At 39.6% G+C, this 16,055-nt stretch overlaps 1 protein-coding gene across 1 annotated transcript; it reads left to right on the top strand.

Moving 5' to 3' along the window:
• Positions 1-525: 525 nt before the first annotated feature.
• Positions 526-15,657, top strand: LOC133825134 (large ribosomal subunit protein eL21x/eL21w-like). Its single transcript, XM_062258121.1, has 2 exons — positions 526-663; positions 15,292-15,657. Exons 1-2 carry the CDS (start codon positions 526-528, stop codon positions 15,655-15,657), a joined length of 504 nt encoding a protein of 167 aa, XP_062114105.1.
• The last annotated feature ends 398 nt before the right edge of the window (positions 15,658-16,055 follow it).

The raw sequence follows: 16,055 nt of genomic DNA, 5'->3' as shown, positions 1-16,055 counted from the left end.
CTATTGCTCTCCCAGCACGCTAATCAAGGCACTAAGCCTTACTAAAAAATTTGGGACGTTACAATGACCATGGAAATTACCACCTTTTCTCTTTCATAAGATTCCAACATGGTCAGACAAGCCATAGAGTGCACTAGAACAAAATAAATAATGAGTTCAAGTGTTCGTGTTTGTTGTTTGAGACGGATGGTATCTCATGCAAGCACATATGGTGTACATTGAAAAGTCTTTAAAAATGAATTATACCAGACTCTTTAATTATGAATAGTTGGCGGAAGGATGTAAAGAATTCTTCCCAAGTACCAATCCCTAAAAAATAAGTTGATGATGAGAAGATGGTTCAACTGTCAAGGTACAAATATGTATACTTTATTATTATTTATCTTGCCTAATTGCGATTTTATTTTTACTATCCATATTTAATATGATTGATTAAGGAATTCTTCCCATATCTAAAAATTATATAGGTACGGATGTTTGAATTCTTATACAAGCTTGATGAACAATTTAGCATCACACAACGAAATGGCAAAGACTGAGATCGCAAGGATGACAAACATATTTAAAGGGGCTTATGAACAAGGACAAACAAGCCAAACAGCTTGCTCAAGAACACCAGGAGGCCATCAACAATATCCTAATATCATTCAAGATCCTGTGAAGGTGAGAACAAAGGGTTGTGGTATTCCAGCGAATTCTAAAATAGCATCAAACAAAATCTGTGAAATGGCTGGGTCAAAGGCATAGGAAATGCACCATTTGTGGAGGTTTGGATCATAATAGAAGAACATGCCAAAGAAGGTCAGACTTGCCACCCGCAGCACCATCATCTTCAGTAAATGACAAGGGATACACTCCAACCCTTCAAGTTCAAATTACAACACCACTTCTGACTTCATTTACAATCCAAATTCCACGCAAGACTCCTTCCAATCTAATTACCATTAGTTTTTATATATAACATGGACTAATTATATGCTTAAGTCACTTTGATGTTACTTCATTATATTTTTGGCATTTGGTTTTTTGGCTTACATGCAAAAGTGAAATAATATTGTTTAATATTATGCTTCATTATCTACCTTACATGCTTCTCTTATTTCCTAAAAAATAATTTTTTTGGTTAAAAGATACGCATTTAAAATTATTCTATTATGTAAATCATAATATATATTTTTCAAACTTATGCTGTAGTCTTATTCAATCCGAACCTTGATAATTTTTTTGAAAAACATATAATGACTCATTTTGGTTCTCCCATTAACTATGTAAATATACATACTATAATTTGTTGTAGTTGACATTTATTATTATTTCTAGCATTTATAAATATCCATGAACTTAACATATAAAATATAAGTTTCAAATTCACAAAAGATTTCTTATATTGCTGTGATAAAAAGTAATATTCATTCCAGTATTCTGTATTACTCGTATAGTGAATTCCTGATTAATTCACATACTTTAGTCAACACGTTAATAAATCACTCCTTATTTCTCGTATCACATCAGTATTGATTTTGTTTCATTGCATTAAGTATATTATTAATACAACTACAAATGCCTAAAATTACATTTTAGTCCTCATACAAAACAAGTGAAATTACTCCATTCACCCCAACTGCAGGGTCATTTTTTTTGGCGCCAAGGCTGCCAGTAAACAAAACTTGGTATAGCCAGTCAAAAGTAGCTTGTCAGAGGAAAATGCTTACATATCATACGGAATTAACTTGTTATTTTATTCATTGCAAGTCCCCACTTTTATTTATATATTATTATTTCTCGGCGTGACCAATCACGCTTTTTGTGAAAAACGGCATAGCATCGTGATTCTATATATATATATCAAAAATTCTAATTATTCCAAATATTTAATAGAATATATTTTTTAAATTAATTAAAATAAATATTTATTAATTATATTAATATAAATTTAAATATTATAAAATATCATTAAATATTTACTAATAATATTAATAAAATTCAAACTTTATAAGATATCAGTATTATAATAATATCTAATACTAGACTAGATATTTATTAATTATATTAATATAAATTAAATGTAATAAAATTTTATTATTATAATAACATATAATACACGACTAGATATTTAATAATTATATCATTATAAATTCAAATCTTATAAAACATTATTATTATAATAATAATATATAACATATACAATATATTCCTAATTTTTATATAATTTTGCTAAAATAAATATTTAATAATTATATTAATATAAATTAAAATATATTTTAATTATATTAATATAAATTTAAATGTTATAAAATATCGATATTATAATAATATTTAATACTAGACTAGATATTTATTAATTATATTAATATAAATTTAAATATTATAAAATATCATTATTATAATAATATATAATATAAGACTAAATATTTAATAATTATATCAATATAAATTGACATGTTATAAAATATTATAATAATAATAATAATAATATAACATATAATATATAATCCTAATTTTTATAAAATTTTGCTAGAATAAATATTTAGTAATTATATTAATATAAATTAAATATTTAATACAAAACTAGATATTTAATAATTATATTAATAAAAATTTACATGTTATAAAATATTAATATTACAACAATATATAATACATAATAAATAGATTATATGTAAGTGTCATGTGTGTACAAATAGTATGATAGTGTAACTAAATAAGAAATTAGAATAACATTTATCTTCTATCAAGAATAAACAAGTTTATTCCCCAATCATTGCGGTGTGATTTGAACAATATCATGAATGTTTGTTTATTAAATAGGCACGTAGTTTGTAATCCAAAAGGTTATCATATTATTACTTAAAAAAAACTATAAAAAATATTTTTTGTTTTAATATATTTATGTCATTCTTTTAAATATAATATTGTTTATTTATTTAAAATTTATATGACAATCATAAAAATTTAATAATTTTTTTAAATAAAACTAAGCAAACGTGCAATGCACGTTGCTTGCACCTAGTATATGTATATGTGGGTGCACTCTTAATGGTTACTACCCATGGATGGTTACTTTAATATTAATCATTGGATTAAGACTAATGATCCATATTTATAATTGTTAATTCATATTTTTAAAAATAAATTTTGATTTTTTCAAATTTTCTGAAGGGTTACCTAATGAAAAACATGTATTTATTATGAAAATATAATATTGAAAATTTTTCATTTTTCAAATGCATGTCAATTTCTAAATATAGATAGTGTCTCTCATTGGTTGGAAACAATATTGATTATGGAAAAAAAATAACTAAATTTGAAACTAATGTAGAAAAAAAATATTTACCTGTTGGTGACTTGTTATACTAAGTCACTACAGTGTCACGTCATCATAATTGTTAGTACCCATATATGGATAGTAACCATTATGTTGACCCTTGATTTGGCTAATGACACGGAGTCAAATATACGACAAAAGATAATACGACAAAAGATAAAACGACAAGTAAGAAAGATAATCTAATGGAAGAGAAGAAAACACCAAGGATTTATAGTGGTTCGGCCCCAAAAGATGGTAATGACCAACGTCTAATTAGTGCTATTATTAAGATCGAATCTCAAAGCAGTGATCAAAGAACTAGGGTTCTTGAGTTGCACAAACCTTAGAAGAAATACAATAAAACAATGGATAATTGCACTATAGCTCTCTCTTTTTCTCTATCTTAGCAAAAAGATTCAGGGATCAAAAGTCCCTTCCTTGAGCTATTTCATGCATATTTATAGGCTCAAGGAGGGTTACATGGGCCAACGGGCCATATCTTTCCTTAATAACCGCGTATCAAGGTCATAATGAGGAAATATTCAATGTAATAATTATAAGATTACAGTTTAAGAAGGAAACAAATCAAGCTATACGACCAGCCTGGTCGTATCTAAATGTTAAGCCGATAAGCTTCGTCGATAGTCGAGCAGTACTTTGGCCACGTGTCAACCACGTGTGAGAAATCCTTGCCACATCATCAGCAGCTGTTTTTAGGGTAAACATATGTCCCCCAAGTTTATTTATTGCGACCAGCAAGAAGTAAACTTAAGAAACTGACTCTTCGAATACCCGACGAAATCTGTCAGAGCCACCCATGCTTTCTCGAAAAAGGGTGATCAATCATGTCCAATCAAGTCTTTTCATTTTCCTATTAACTTGTCTGACGGTCATTACACTTCCCCATGTTTTGAAAAGTTACCCTTTATGATTACCTTGGTAACCGCTCCTCGGCTAATATAAATAACCATTCAAAATCAGTTTTTACTTTTTACGCTTTAACTTTATCCTCAAGAAAACTGAAGAACCGGGAGCTATATTTCCAGAAACCTAGAAACTCAGACGGATCACGAAGCTCCTGCCCAGCTGAATCAACTTAGCACCTCAGAACTTTACTCCATCTGTAACGCCCTGGATAGCCAAGACCGTTACACTGTGTGTTTATAAAGTGCTAGACTTGCTAATCAAGTCGTTTAATTTAAAATCGTGTTATTGAAACTATAAAGGAACTAGGGTTAAAATGTTTTGGTCTCAAAAGTCACATTTTCATAACGAAACATTTCCTGTTTGCACGGGATCCCAAAAATGTTTAAGTTTGAAACTATTTACAAAAGATTCAAGGACTAAATACAGTGTTAGCCATAATAAGGCAAAACAGACAAGTAGGCAATCTCTGTCTTGATCCACTCCTTGTTCATGGCGACTGAACAGCTGGCTACGTACATTCCACCCTGCAGCCCTCCATCTCAGGATTGATCCAACTTGCCTTTGCCTTTACCTGCACCACGTAGCACCCGTGAGCCAAGGCCCAGCAAGAAAACACAAGAACAGAGCATAAGCAATCAACAAACAAATCAATATCTCGTATTGCATCACATATTCTTAATCATATCAACATTCAGAATAGTCAAGTATTCAGCATACGAAACATATCAATTCATAACATATACCAAATCATATATGATAACTAGGGTTAGTGCCCTCAGGCCACACCCTCCGTTATCCCACTGACTTCGGCCCGCTTAAACCGAGCTCAGTGAATATCAAGCTGTCCTCGGCTACCAGTGGCCAAGCCGCGCCTTGTGCGCAATTATTGTGTACGGCACCCTTAGGCCGCTATCACATGTCCCATGGCATAATACCATCATTGACATAATACAAATATCGGGAGCACCTAGTCCCGTCACAAACATATAACCGGGTGCAGTATTCTTACCTTTCGATTCGCTAGCTTTGATCACTTGACTCCTTGAGCATGATCCCTCTCGAGCCCTAGTGCTCACCTAAAAACAACCATAGGTCAAAGTCATCACCAAACCTCAAGTCCAAAACCTAGCCTCGGGACCAACCCCGAGCCCCCCGGGAAGTCCTAGTTCCACCAAACAAGGTGGTGGAACCAAACCCCAAACCCTTGGTCAAAAACCCTTGAAAACAACCCTAAAATCCCTTTCTGGAAACAGGGCAGCGCTACAAGCAGAAGCAAAATCCCCCAGGAAGCATGGCCTAGCGCTACAGCGCCCAAAGGCTAGCGCTGTAGCGCTAGTCACATACAGGCAATACCTCAATTTTCCTTTCTGCGATTTCCTCGAACCAAACTCAACCAAAACATCTCCAAACCTTCACCAAACTCAAAAACAAGCTTATTAACACATTCCACTCATCCCAAGCACCCCAAATAATCAAAACCCAAGCACATGCATCCCTAATCTCAAAATCCACCATAACCACTTCTAGACTTCAAAACTCAGCAGAAACCAGTCAAAACATCAAAGTTAAAAGCTCAGAGTTTATACCTTTGATGGAAATTCGACCTCAATTTGCCTCTAGACCTCCTTGGCTTAATCTTCCTCAACCTTTGGCTCCAACTTCCCTAGATTTCCCCATCAACACAGCTTAGATATCTTAGCTGAAAACCAAAACCAGAACTGAAGGAACTACAAAGTTTTACCTCAAGTGATGGTGTGTTCTTGCTAAGTCCTTCCCACTCTTCAAGCCTAGCTTAGGATTTCTGTTGCCCAGCCTAACCCAGCTTCCCTCTGAGTTTTGCTCCAAGAAGAATGAAAAGAAATGGTGAGAGAACCACAAACCGACTCTAGGAGAACTACTCTATTTTTCCTTCCTTTCTTTTTCTTTCTTTTCCTTCTTTTCTTTTCAGACTTCTATTACCTTCTACAATTCCTACTAAGTATAAAGCCTTAACTTATCTATCTCTGAGAAGCCAATTGACCAAAATGCCCTCCCTATTAATTCTAAACCCTTTAATCCACTTAGGGGCATTTTAGTCATTTTACCCGATTCCCACTAATTCCTCGAGTGTCTCTAATATTTTCTGCTTACCTCCCGATACCCAATTAATCACCAATTATATCCCTCGATGTCAAAATAGACTCCAATATACTCACTAAATTCCCATTTATACCCCCAGGCTCACCCCGAGCCGAGTATAAATCCCCGCCATGAATTTTTCGCTAATCTGCTCACTAGGATCGTTTCGAGTCACAGATCACAGATATATCCACATAATAATGTGGCCTCAACAGTTATCACATATATATATACACAGTTATGCCCGCAATGGGCCAAAATTACGATTATGCCCTTCTGACTTAATCAGGGCTTACATGCATACTAATACACATAGTCATGCATCTCGAATATTCAAATAGTCATATAACATGCTTTAAATCATAATCATGCATTTTACTCATTAAAGTCACACATAATTCCCATTATGCCCTCCAGGCACACTAATCAAGGCCCTTAAGTATTATTAGCAAATTTGGGTCGTTGCAACTATCCCCTCCTAATGAGAATTTCGTCCTCAAAATTTACCTGAACAGCTCGGGATACCGATCCCACATCGCTGTCTCAAGCTCCCAGGTCGCCTCCTCGACCTTACTATTTCTCCACAGCACTTTAACAAGAGGAATCATCTTATTTTGCAATACTTTATCTTTTCGATCCAAGATCTGAACTGGTTGCTCTTCATAAGCCAAATCTGTTTGTAACTCCAAGTCTTCATATCTTAACACACGAGTCACATCTAAGACGTACTTCCGAAGCATAAAGACATGGAATACGTCATGAACCCTAGATAACGATGGTGGCGAAGCTAATCTGCAAGCCACCTGACCAATCCTTTCCAGGATCTCAAAAGGTCCAATGAATCTAGGGCTTAGCTTGCCCTTCCTTCCAAACCTCCTCATCCCTCGCAATGGTGAAACTCGGAGAAAGAAGTGGTCCCCAACCTGGAACTCCACATTCCTACGCTTATGATCAGCGTAGCTTTTCTGTCTGCTTTGAGAAGCGAGCATTCTAGCCCGGATCTTCTCTATAGCTTCACTTGTCCTCTGAACCATATCTGGCCCCAAATATCTCCTCTCACCCATCTCATCCCAATGAATGGGTGATCTACACTTCCTCCTATACAACATCTCATAGGGAGCCACTCCAATCATTAATTAATAACTATTGTTATACGAAAATTCAATCAACGGAAGATACTTGCTCCATGAACCCTCAAAATCAATCACACATGCTCTGAGCATATCCTCCAATACCTGAATCGTCCTCTCAGTCTGTCCGTCAGTCTGAGGATGAAAGGCCGTACTGAACTTTAACTGAGTTCCCAAAGCCTTTTGCAAACCACCCCAAAACTTGGAAGTGCAAATAGGATCCCGGTCTGACACTATAGACTTAGGAACCCCATGGAGACGTACGATCTCCCTCACATACAACTCTACATGGTGATCCACAGTATATGTTGATCTCACTGGTAAAAAATGGGCTGACTTGGTGTATCTATCCACTATCACCCACACCGAGTCATGAAGCCCCACTGTCCTGGGTAAACCTCCCACAAAATCCATAGTAATATCCTCCCATTTCCATTCAGGAATACCCATAGGCTGAAGCAACCCTACTGGTCGCTGATGCTCAGCTTTCACCTGCTGACAGGTTAAGCATCTAGCAACATACTCTACCACATCCTTCTTCATCCCGGGCCACCAATATAAAGTCCGTAGATCCTGATACATCTGCGTGGTACCCGGATGAAGTGAGTATGGCATCGTATGAGACTCATCTAGTATCTCTTTTCTAATTCCCTCATCAGTTGGAACACAAATTCTTCCCTGATACCGAAGCAAACCGACCTCAGAAACAGAATAGTCCTTAGCTACTCCCGCTAAGACATCCTCTCTAGTCCTCTGTAACTGAGCATCTGCCAACTGCCCTTCTCTAATCCGCTCTAGCAAGGTCAACTGCAGAGTAATATTGGCCAACCGGCCTACCACCAACTCTATCCCCGCTCTGACCATCTCATCTGCTAACTCCCTTGATATCTGAACAGAACTATACAACTGACCTGGACCTCTGCGGCTCAATGCATCCGCCACCACATTGGCTTTTCCTGGATGGTAAAGAATATCACAATCATAATCCTTTACCAACTCCAGCCAATGCCTCTGTCTCATGTTCAGGTCCTTTTGTGTAAAGAAATACTTCAGACTCTTATGGTTAGTGTACACCTCGCACTTCTCCCCATACAGATAGTGTCGCCAAATCTTCAGTGCGAATACCACTGCTGCTAACTCCAAATCATGGGTAGGATACCGCTGCTCATACTCCTTCAGTTGTCGTGATGCATAAGCTATGACTTTCTCATTCTGCATCAACACACAGCCTAAACCCAACCTCGATGCATCATAGTAAACAACAAACTTCCCTTCCCCCGAAGGAAGACTCAACACTGGCGTTGTGATAAGCCGTCGCTTCAGCTCTTGGAAACTGTCTTCACACTTGTCTGATCAGATAAACTTCAAATTATTCCGTGTCAATTCTATCATCGGTGCTGCTATCTTTGAGAAGCCCTCTACGAACCGTCTGTAGTAACTTGCCAAACCAAGAAAACTCCGCACCTCCAAGGCGTTCCTTGGCCTCGACCAATCCCTAACTTCCTCCACCTTAGATGGATCCACCTTAATTCCATCTACACCTACGATATGTCCAAGGAATGTCACTTTGGGTAACCAAAATTCACACTTCTTAAACTTGGCGTACAACTGATGCTCCCTCAACCTCTGAAGAACCTGTCGAAGATGAAGCTCGTGCTCTGCTTCTGAACTGGAATACACCAAGATGTCGTCGATGAAGACAATAACGAACTGATCTAGGAAATCCTTGAACACCATTTCATTAGATCCATAAAGGCTGCTGGGGCATTTGTCAAACCAAAAGATATGACCAAGAACTCATAGTGCCCATACCGCGTTCGGAAGGTCTTCTTAGGTATGCCCTCATCCTTGATCCTCAGCTGGTGATAACCAGATCGAAGATCAATCTTTGAGAACACCGTCTTACCCTGCAGCTGATCGAACAAGTCATCAATCGTTGGTAGAGGATACTTATTCTTGATAGTCAACTTGTTCAATTCTCGGTAGTCGATGCACATTCTCAGAGTCCCAACCTTCTTCTTTACAAAAAAAACCAGAGCGCCCCATGGCGAGTAGCTAGGTCTGATGAACCCCAAATCCAGAAGCTCATGCAGCTGTATCTTTAATTCTTTCAGTTCTGCCGGTGCCATCCTATATGGTGCCCTAGACACTGGCTCTGTCCCTGGCGCCAACTCAATGACAAACTGAATCTCTCTACACGGCGGCAACCCAGGAAAATCCTCAGGAAACACATCCAGGAACTCGCAAACCAACCTGGTCTCCTCCGGCCCTACTGGTGAAACTCTGGTGGTGTCCACCACACTAGCCAGAAAGCCCATACATCCACCTTGTAACAAGTCTCTGGCTCTCAATGCAGATATCTTGGGTACGCGAGGTCCATGCACCGCTCCCACAAAGACAAAGGGATCCTCGCCCTCTGGCTCAAAAGTCACCATCTTCTTCCTCCAGTCAATGGTAGCTCCATATCTAACCAGCCAATCCATACCTAAAATCATATCAAAGTCCTCCATACACAATTCAATCAAATCCACTGACAACTCCCTACCATCAACTATCACTGGCAGTGCTCTAATCCACCTCCTAGATACTACCAGTTCTCTTGTAGGAAAAATAGTCCCATACCCTGAAGTACTATACTCACTAGGTCTACACAATCTATCAATCACCTTATCAGATACAAACGAATGCGTAGCACCAGAATCAATCAAAACAGTAAAAGGAGTGTCAGCGCTAGAAAGCTGACCTGTCACTACCGAGGGACTAGCCTCGGCCTTTGCCTGTGTCAAGGTGAACACCTGAGCTGGAGTCAAGCTGTCCACCTTCCCTGCCTCTCCCTTCTTCACTATCGGGCAATCCTTCTTGATGTAACGACCCAAATTCAGTGTTTAGGCTTAAGGGCCTGGGGAAGTGTGCTTGGAGGGCATGATGGGATTTTGTGTGTGACTTTAATGAGCTTAATGCATGATTACGATTTATTGCACGTTATGTGATTAGTTAATTAATTGAGATGCACGACTATGTGAATTAGTATGCATGTAGACCTGATTGTCTTAGAATGAGCATGATTGTAATCTGGCCATGTTTGGGCATATCTGTGATAATTGTACTATGTGAATGGTGCCATGTGAGTGCGATGTTTTTATCAGGATGCACGCGTCGAGACGGTCCTAGTGAGCCATTTTTAGTCTAAAAGTCACAACGGGATGTTGTACCCGGCTCAGGTAAAGCCTAGGGGTACTTTGGGAATCTTATAAGTTGAGTTGAGAATGAGTGGTTGGTTATTGGTTATTGGGTAACTTGGGTAACCATTTGTAACTGTGGTAGGTAACAAGTTTTAAGATGGAAAGTGATAGAATTGAAATAGAAGTGTAAAGACCAAAGTGCCCTTGAAGGTTTAGTTAGGAAGGATTATTAAGAAGGGGTAAAATGGTCTTTTGGCAAGGGTAATAGACAAAAGGCAGCTGGGATATAGAGGGGCACGGTTTGGAGTATTGGGCATTTGAGTGTCTTGGTAAAATTAGAAGAGAAGGAAAAGAAGAGGAGAGAAAGGCTAGGGCAAGCAAGAAGAAGAAGAAGAAGAGAAGGAGAAGTGGGAGTCTAGGAGGGGATCAAGGACTTGTGTGGATTCTTCATTTGAGGTAAAGGTTTTATACATATCTAAGTATGGATTTTTGTTTTGATTTAAGGAATTTAAATGCCTAAGCTAAACATTGTGGGGTTTTGGGGTTAGTTGCTGAAATTTGAAATCATAGGAGTGGATCTTGGGTGTGTTGATGTTTTGAATTGATTCTAGTGTTTATAGGGTGTTAGATTGTTCATGTAAAGTTTGGAATTGAGTTTTGTGGTTGAGATATGTGTTTGGGATGGTTTAAGGTGAGGATTAGAGAGTAAAATGGTGGGTTTTTCTGGGTTCGAAGGGTCGAGCCGCGGCATGGTTCTTTGTGAGCCGCGGCCCTTCGAAGAAGTGGTATGTTGATGGAGAAGGGCGGGCCGCGGCATGGCCCAAGCAATGCCGCGGCCCTTACCTGTTTTTGGGCCTTTGAGGGTTCTGTTTGGGGGCCATGCCGCGGCATGGGTGGCCTATGCCGCGGCGCTTAAGGGATTTTAGGATTTTAGGCTTGGGAATTTAACCTAGGGTGCTCGGGGTTGAGCCTTTTACCATGTTTGGTGAATTTCAACGTTCCGAGTACTAGAACTTGGCTTGGAAGCTCATTTAAGGTTGTTAAAAGTGTCTTTTGTGTGTTGTGACTAGGATTTTGGGAGAGGCTCGTGCTTGTGGACCGTGCTCGTGACCGTGGTACTTTGGAAAGCACGGGATACAGGTAAGAAAACCGTAACACCCGAGTTTAGGGCATGGCCCCACTGTGTGATTGTAGGGCGTGGCCCCGGATTGTATTACGTGCAAATGCTTAAACTTAAATGAACCATGATGTGTGTGAATGTTTATTTTGAATGTACTATATGTGTTATTATGATGAAACGAGCGGCAGAGGCCGGGTACGGCATAGGCCGGGGCGGCCGTGGGCCGAAAGTAACACAGCACATGGGATGCTTATATTCAGGGTGGGACCCAAGGGATACATGAGTTATCCTCGCGGTGAGAACCGAAACTCCAGGCTTTGGTAAGGCCTTGGGAGCGGCGTGGCCGTACTTGTTTATTATGGTGGTTTTCCTATGTATCAGTGAATTATTGCCAGCTATTTACTTTGCATATGTTATGTGTTATTTGGGTTTTCTTGCTGGGCTTCGGCTCACGGGTGCTCCGTGTGGCAGGTAAAAGCAAGGAGTCAGTCAACCGGCCATGAGTATGGAGAGCGTGGGGACGGCGCGTACATGTTCGGCCTGCCCGACTGCTTTGGTTGGGGGCATTTTGTATATGGCTGTATTTAACCATTCTTTTGATAGCTGATCAAGTGTAAATCTATTTTGAGTTGTAAATATTTTGTAAACCTTATTTTGGGATCCCAGATGTTTTATAATTAACGTTTTTAATGAAACTAAACATTTTCAAAGAGTACAGCCTTAAACTCTGGTTTATTCACACTTTTGGTTTTAGAAACCACTTGAGTCAATTAAATGCACAATTTCTGTTTTAAACTCACTTAGTAACGGCTCTAAGGTAGTAGGGCGTTACACTTGAGGTGTCCCACCACCCCGCACACATAGCAGGCCTTAGCCCGACACTCGCCCGGATGGCATCTCCTGCACCTCGTGCACTTCGGATAGGTCCTCCAAGAATCACCACCTCCCTGACGGCCACCTTGAGTACCCCGACCTCTCTTATCAGGGCCAGGAGCAATCAAAGCCTTAAGGGTCTTCCTCTTCAGATCACTGGGGCCTCTGCCCCTACTTGAACCAGAATATGGAGGCACCGCCCTGTGGCCCTCCCTCCTCACAGCACTTTCTCTCCATATCTTGTTTTCCGCTTCCTCAGCGGTAAGAGCCCTCTCCACAGCCTGGGCATAAGTTTTCCCTCCAGGAACTGTGGTAATTCTCACATCTCGAGCTATCATAGCATTTAGCCTCTGATAAATCTGTCCTGCCTAGCTGCATCAGTGGGCACAAGATCTGGTGCAAACTTCGCAAGTCTGTCAAACTTTAAGGAATATTCTGTAACTGTCATACTGCCCTGAACCAGCCCCACGAACTCATTTATCTTTGCTGCCCTGATGGCAACATTATAATACTTCTGACTAAACAAATCCTTAAACCCTTCCCAAGTCAATGCAGTAACATCTCTGGTCTGTGATGCCACCTCCCACCAGATTCGGGCATCCTCCCTCAGCATATAAGTGGCACAGGCCACTCTGTCATGTCCTTCCACCCTCATGAAATCAAGAATGGTAGTAATCATAGTCATCCACTGTTCAGCCTTCAGTGGATCAGGTCCTCCCTCAAAGATTGGTGGCTGCTGCTTCCTGAACCGCTCATACAACGGTTCCCATTTGTTCCCAACCTCAACCGGCTGCACTACAGGTACCACTGTAGGTGACACAATAGGGGCAACACTCCCAGATGGAGCTTGCTACTGTAGAATTCGAATCTGTTCATCTTGGCTCTGAAGCCGAGCCTGCATGTCTGCCATTAACTGCTGCCAGTTCTCAGGGACTGGCGGAGGGGTCTGGCCTTGGTCATCATCTCTAGCCCAGACCTGCCAGCTAGTCGCGTAGATTTTCTTAGACGCATAACTATCCAAGTCAATCTGCAATCAACGACTCGGTAATTAGGCTATGATGATAGGGTAATAATCCTTTTATGATCCATCACTAGAACTCCAATCATTCATAAGCAATCAAAATATAGCAATTTATCCAGATATTCATTCACATGCACAACAATGCTAATAAGCATGCCTCAATAGCATCATGCAATAGTCAAGGGCCAGGCCCTATCAGTATCTCATGCTCCCTATTCATCAAACAAATATCAACAATCATATCTCACTCAAATCATTTAAGCACATAGTCATGTATACATAATTACCAAACCCTAAGTTGAGCTTGTCTCTCGCGGTGAATGTACATATCCAGCCAGTCTTCAGGACCCATAAACCTAGGATACCAAGTCGTAACGCCCTGGATAGCCAAGACCGTTACACTGTGTGTTTATAAATTGCTAGACTTGCTAATCAAGTCGTTTAATTTAAAATCGTGTTATTGAAACTATAAAGGAACTAGGGTTAAAATGTTTTGGTCTCAAAAGTCACATTTTCATAAAGAAACATTTCCTGTTTGCACGGGATCCCAAAAATGTTTAAGTTTGAAACTGTTTACAAAACATTCAAGGACTAAATACAGTGTTAGCCATAGTAAGGCAAAACAGACAATTAGGCAATCTCTGTCCTGATCCACTCCTCGGTCATGGCGACCGAACAGCTGGCTACGTACATTCCACCCCGTAGCCCTCCATCTCAGGATTGGTCCAACTTGCCTTTGCCTTTACCTGCACCACGTAGCACCCGTGAGCCAAGGCCCAGCAAGAAAACACAACAACAGAGCATAAGCAATCAACAGACAAATCAATATCTCGTATTGCATCACATATTCTTAATCATATCAACATTCAGAATAGTCAAGTATTCAGCATACTAAACATATCAATTCATAACATATACCAAATCACATATGATAACTAGGGTTCACTACAAGAATTTTAGCCTAATATAACACCTAAAAATGAAAATTTTTAAAAAACGCTATGGTTAAATAGAAAAATCAGGCGCGCTCGGTACAGTAAAATTTTACAGCCCGCCACTAGCTTTTCCATCTCCCCCTCTAATATTCTATTAGCCCTAAAGTATCTCTCTCTTGTATCTTCTTCTTCACAAATCAACCCCAACCGTGTTCCCCTCTGTCTCTTTTTCTCTCCCTCTAAAAATAGCCACACACACTCCAATCTCTTGCCTTCTCTCAATCTCTTGTTCATCCCACTCACAGTGACTATTTCTTTCGCTCTCTGGTTTGGAACCATCGTTCATCGACCTCTCTCTCTCATTCTCTTTCAGATGTGGGTGCTAAGGATCAATGATGAAGGGTCCCAAGAAAGGGCTTTGGGATGATGATGAAAAGACGCAATAAGGGGCGAAGCAGATGCTCCCCAAAGTGCTTTGACCCTTTCTTCTCCCTAGCGCGAACCAGAGGCCTTTCCTCCATGGGGGATGGGCAACCGAGTCTGTCCATTATGTGAAGTAAGGTAACTTTAACCCATTTTTTTAATTTATGATATATGAAGTATGATTTATATGTAAACTAAGGTAACTGAGCCTGTCAATTTTGATTTTTTTTTGGTGTTGATTTATGGATTTGAAAGTTTAACGACACCATTCACAAGGGTATGCCCCACAAGTTCTACCATGGCCAAACTCGGCGTGTCTGGAACATCACCAAGCACGCTATTGGCGTGGAGGTTAACAAGCAGGTTGGGAACTGCATCATTAAGAAGAGGATTCATGTTCGTGTGGAGCATGTCCAGCCCTCTAGATGCACTGAGGAGTTCAGAAACAGAAAGTTAAGGAACGATAAGCTCAAGGCCGAGGCCAAGTTGAAGGGTGAGGCCATCAGCACCAAGAGGCAGCCAGAGGGTCCCAAGCCAGGTTTCATGGTCGAAGGAGCTCAGTTGGAAACTGTCACCCCCATTCCTTATGATGTTGTCAACGATCTCAAGGGTGGTTATTAGATATTTTTATGTATTATTTTTTCTTCTCAATGTTCTGTTCTTGTCTAGTTTTGATTTTGTTTTCAAGACTACCAATGGAAACGTTTCCTTAATTAGTTCAAGTACTCGAAGCCGTTGTTAGTTTTCATATTTTGAATACTATTCTAAGTACAATTTTGTTTTAAAAATTTTCTGTGCTATTTTTGTTGTGTACAAAAATATTCCAAGAGTCCAAGATTTTCGGTTTATGAAAGACAAAAAGAAAGAGGCATTCTCATGACACCAGGTCTTCAAGGCAGCTCACCTCACTAGTCATGGCATCAATTCGGAAGGACACCTCAAAGCTTCACAAAAGCCAGATGGCAGCAAGCAATAGGCACAACACCTCAGTATCTCACGACATCAGGTCTTCATTTATT

The sequence above is a fragment of the Humulus lupulus genome, chromosome 3 (genome assembly GCF_963169125.1).
Source record: "Humulus lupulus chromosome 3, drHumLupu1.1, whole genome shotgun sequence".
Lineage (NCBI taxonomy): Eukaryota > Viridiplantae > Streptophyta > Magnoliopsida > Rosales > Cannabaceae > Humulus > Humulus lupulus.
The sequence above is the reverse complement of the archived record's forward strand: the minus strand, read 5'-3'. Positions and strand labels throughout refer to the sequence as shown.

Bases quoted from the DNA above. Each gene is read 5' to 3' on its own strand.
- LOC133825134 (XM_062258121.1), top strand. From the start codon at position 526: ATGGCAAAGACTGAGATCGCAAGGATGACAAACATATTTAAAGGGGCT. The intron at 664-15,291 runs GTGAGAACAAAG...TGGATTTGAAAG, and splicing joins TCATTCAAGATCCTGTGAAG to TTTAACGACACCATTCACAA.